Source organism: Polypterus senegalus, chromosome 2 (genome assembly GCF_016835505.1).
Source record: "Polypterus senegalus isolate Bchr_013 chromosome 2, ASM1683550v1, whole genome shotgun sequence".
Lineage (NCBI taxonomy): Eukaryota > Metazoa > Chordata > Cladistia > Polypteriformes > Polypteridae > Polypterus > Polypterus senegalus.
Window position 1 is genome coordinate 12,957,272 of NC_053155.1, and position 1,988 is coordinate 12,959,259.

Consider the following 1,988-nt stretch of genomic DNA (forward strand, 5'->3'; position numbering starts at 1 on the left):
ACTGGCTCGTCCTGTCATGACCATCAACAGTGTCGCGTTCAAGGGGCTCACCAAGTGCAACAGGGCGTGTGGAGCTGACCCGCACTCTCACCATTAGTGAAAAGTACATTTAATATAGTGTGGATACTTTATTATGCATGTTTTATTTCGGGGCCAGACCCCAAATCACTATTATCATGTGACATAAACTGCTGCAATGGTAATACAACTTGTAATTATTAAGCTCATTTGTATGATTTTCTTTTTTACCAGATGAACTGAAGAATTCTACCATGACGTGGAACGTGACAGTTTTGGTGTCGGAGTTCATACTGCAGTGCGTGATTGATCCTGACCAGAAGACCATTATTACCGTATCACTTGCCCTAATCTACTTGACGACACTCATTGGGAACCTGCTGGTGATTGTGGTCATCACAATTGACCTTCACCTCCACACCCCAATGTTTCGGTACATTTGCTGCTTAGCCATCATCGATATCGCTAACAGCTCCAATATTATCCCACGCATGTTGGGTATCCTGCTTTTCAACTACTCCGCTATACCCTATGAACCCTGTTTACTGCAGTTATCTATGTTGGGCTATCTAGGGCTTTTGGAGGGCAATCTTTTGCTAGTTATGGCCTGTGACCGCTATGTAGCTGTAGTTTATCCCCTGAGGTATCCATCGATTGTTACAAGTAAAGTTGTCTGGGCCAGTATCATCCTGGTGATCCTTATTGGTTTTATTTTACTCATTCCATACCTGGTTTATGCAAGAGAACTTTCCTTTTGTCGCACCAATGTTTCACCTTACTGCTTCTGCGACTATGCAACAATGGTGCAGATTGCATGCAACGATGACCCCAAGTACGCTGTTCTTCTGTCAACCACAACATTGATAGTTGCTATGTACTGTGTGACTTTGACCCTCTTTTCCTATTACAAAATCGCTCGAGCTGCTCTGAAAATCTCCTCCGTCAAAGGGAAACAGAAGGTTTACAGTACCCTGCTGACCCACCTGCCGGTGGTTGCCCTCTTCTATCTCCCTTTGATTATCTCCTACATGCTCCCTGGAGTCGGGGTAAAGCTATCAACTGAAGCCTGCAATTCCTTAATAATTGTAGGCATCCTAGTCCCCCCGATGGTAAATCCCTTAATCTATAGCTTTCGAAATAAGGAAATAAAAAGCAGCATCTACCGGCTTTTCACGGGAAACAGAACCAATCCTGAGATCGAGGATCCATAGAGAAGTCAATAAGAACAGAAACAGCTTAATATGATCAACTTCATGAAGTTCCGGTACAATTTGAAGCACATTTTTCAACTCATGAAGAGCAACATAACTTTATGGAGAGTTTAAATCCCACACAAGATTATGACTTATGGGATGTTGAATGTGTCAATGAGGCAATAAAGAAGTTAAAATTAGGCTTAGTATTGCCAAGCCATTGCTTCCATTTAAAGAAAACATACAATACAGGCTTGGAAATCCAAAACAAATCATAAATTCCATACCTTATTTTGTAAACGATATGCTGCATGGTACTGTTTTCCTGAAGTTAAGCTAAGTGGCTTTTTAGGACTTACTGGTAAACACCCCGTACACTCCAAATATCAATAAGAAGTTTAGCGCTGAGGGAATCAATGGTTCTGTGAGGCTGACCTCTGGCAATTGAAGGGTAACTCAATAATTATTCACACTACTGTGATGGCTTCCTTGGAGTTGGGTCTGTCTGTAGTGACGGTGGTAAAGTTTCGACCTTGATCAGTCAGTTCCTCTTATTGGTGTATAGAAATAGACATGGCCGATCCACTCCTCATTGGCACCAAAGAAGAACATTGAGCAGTGATCTCCTTTTGATTGGCTGAAAGTGTATCAGGGACAAACTCCATAAAAGGCTTTCTGCATGATGTGGAGACAATGTTTTACCATGGTGGAGTTTTAACGAATGGATGTAGAAGTTCAAAAATGGTCAGACAAACAGTGGTAGATTTAGGTAAGGGC

General features: G+C 42.0%; 1 protein-coding gene across 1 annotated transcript; it reads left to right on the plus strand.

Moving 5' to 3' along the window:
* The first annotated feature begins 272 nt into the window (after positions 1 to 272).
* Positions 273 to 1,229, plus strand: LOC120524161 (olfactory receptor 1-like). Its single transcript, XM_039746041.1, has one exon. The coding sequence runs from the start codon at positions 273 to 275 to the stop codon at positions 1,227 to 1,229; it is 957 nt and encodes a 318-aa protein (XP_039601975.1).
* The last annotated feature ends 759 nt before the right edge of the window (positions 1,230 to 1,988 follow it).

Bases quoted from the DNA above. Each gene is read 5' to 3' on its own strand.
- LOC120524161 (XM_039746041.1), top strand. From the start codon at position 273: ATGACGTGGAACGTGACAGTTTTGGTGTCGGAGTTCATACTGCAGTGC.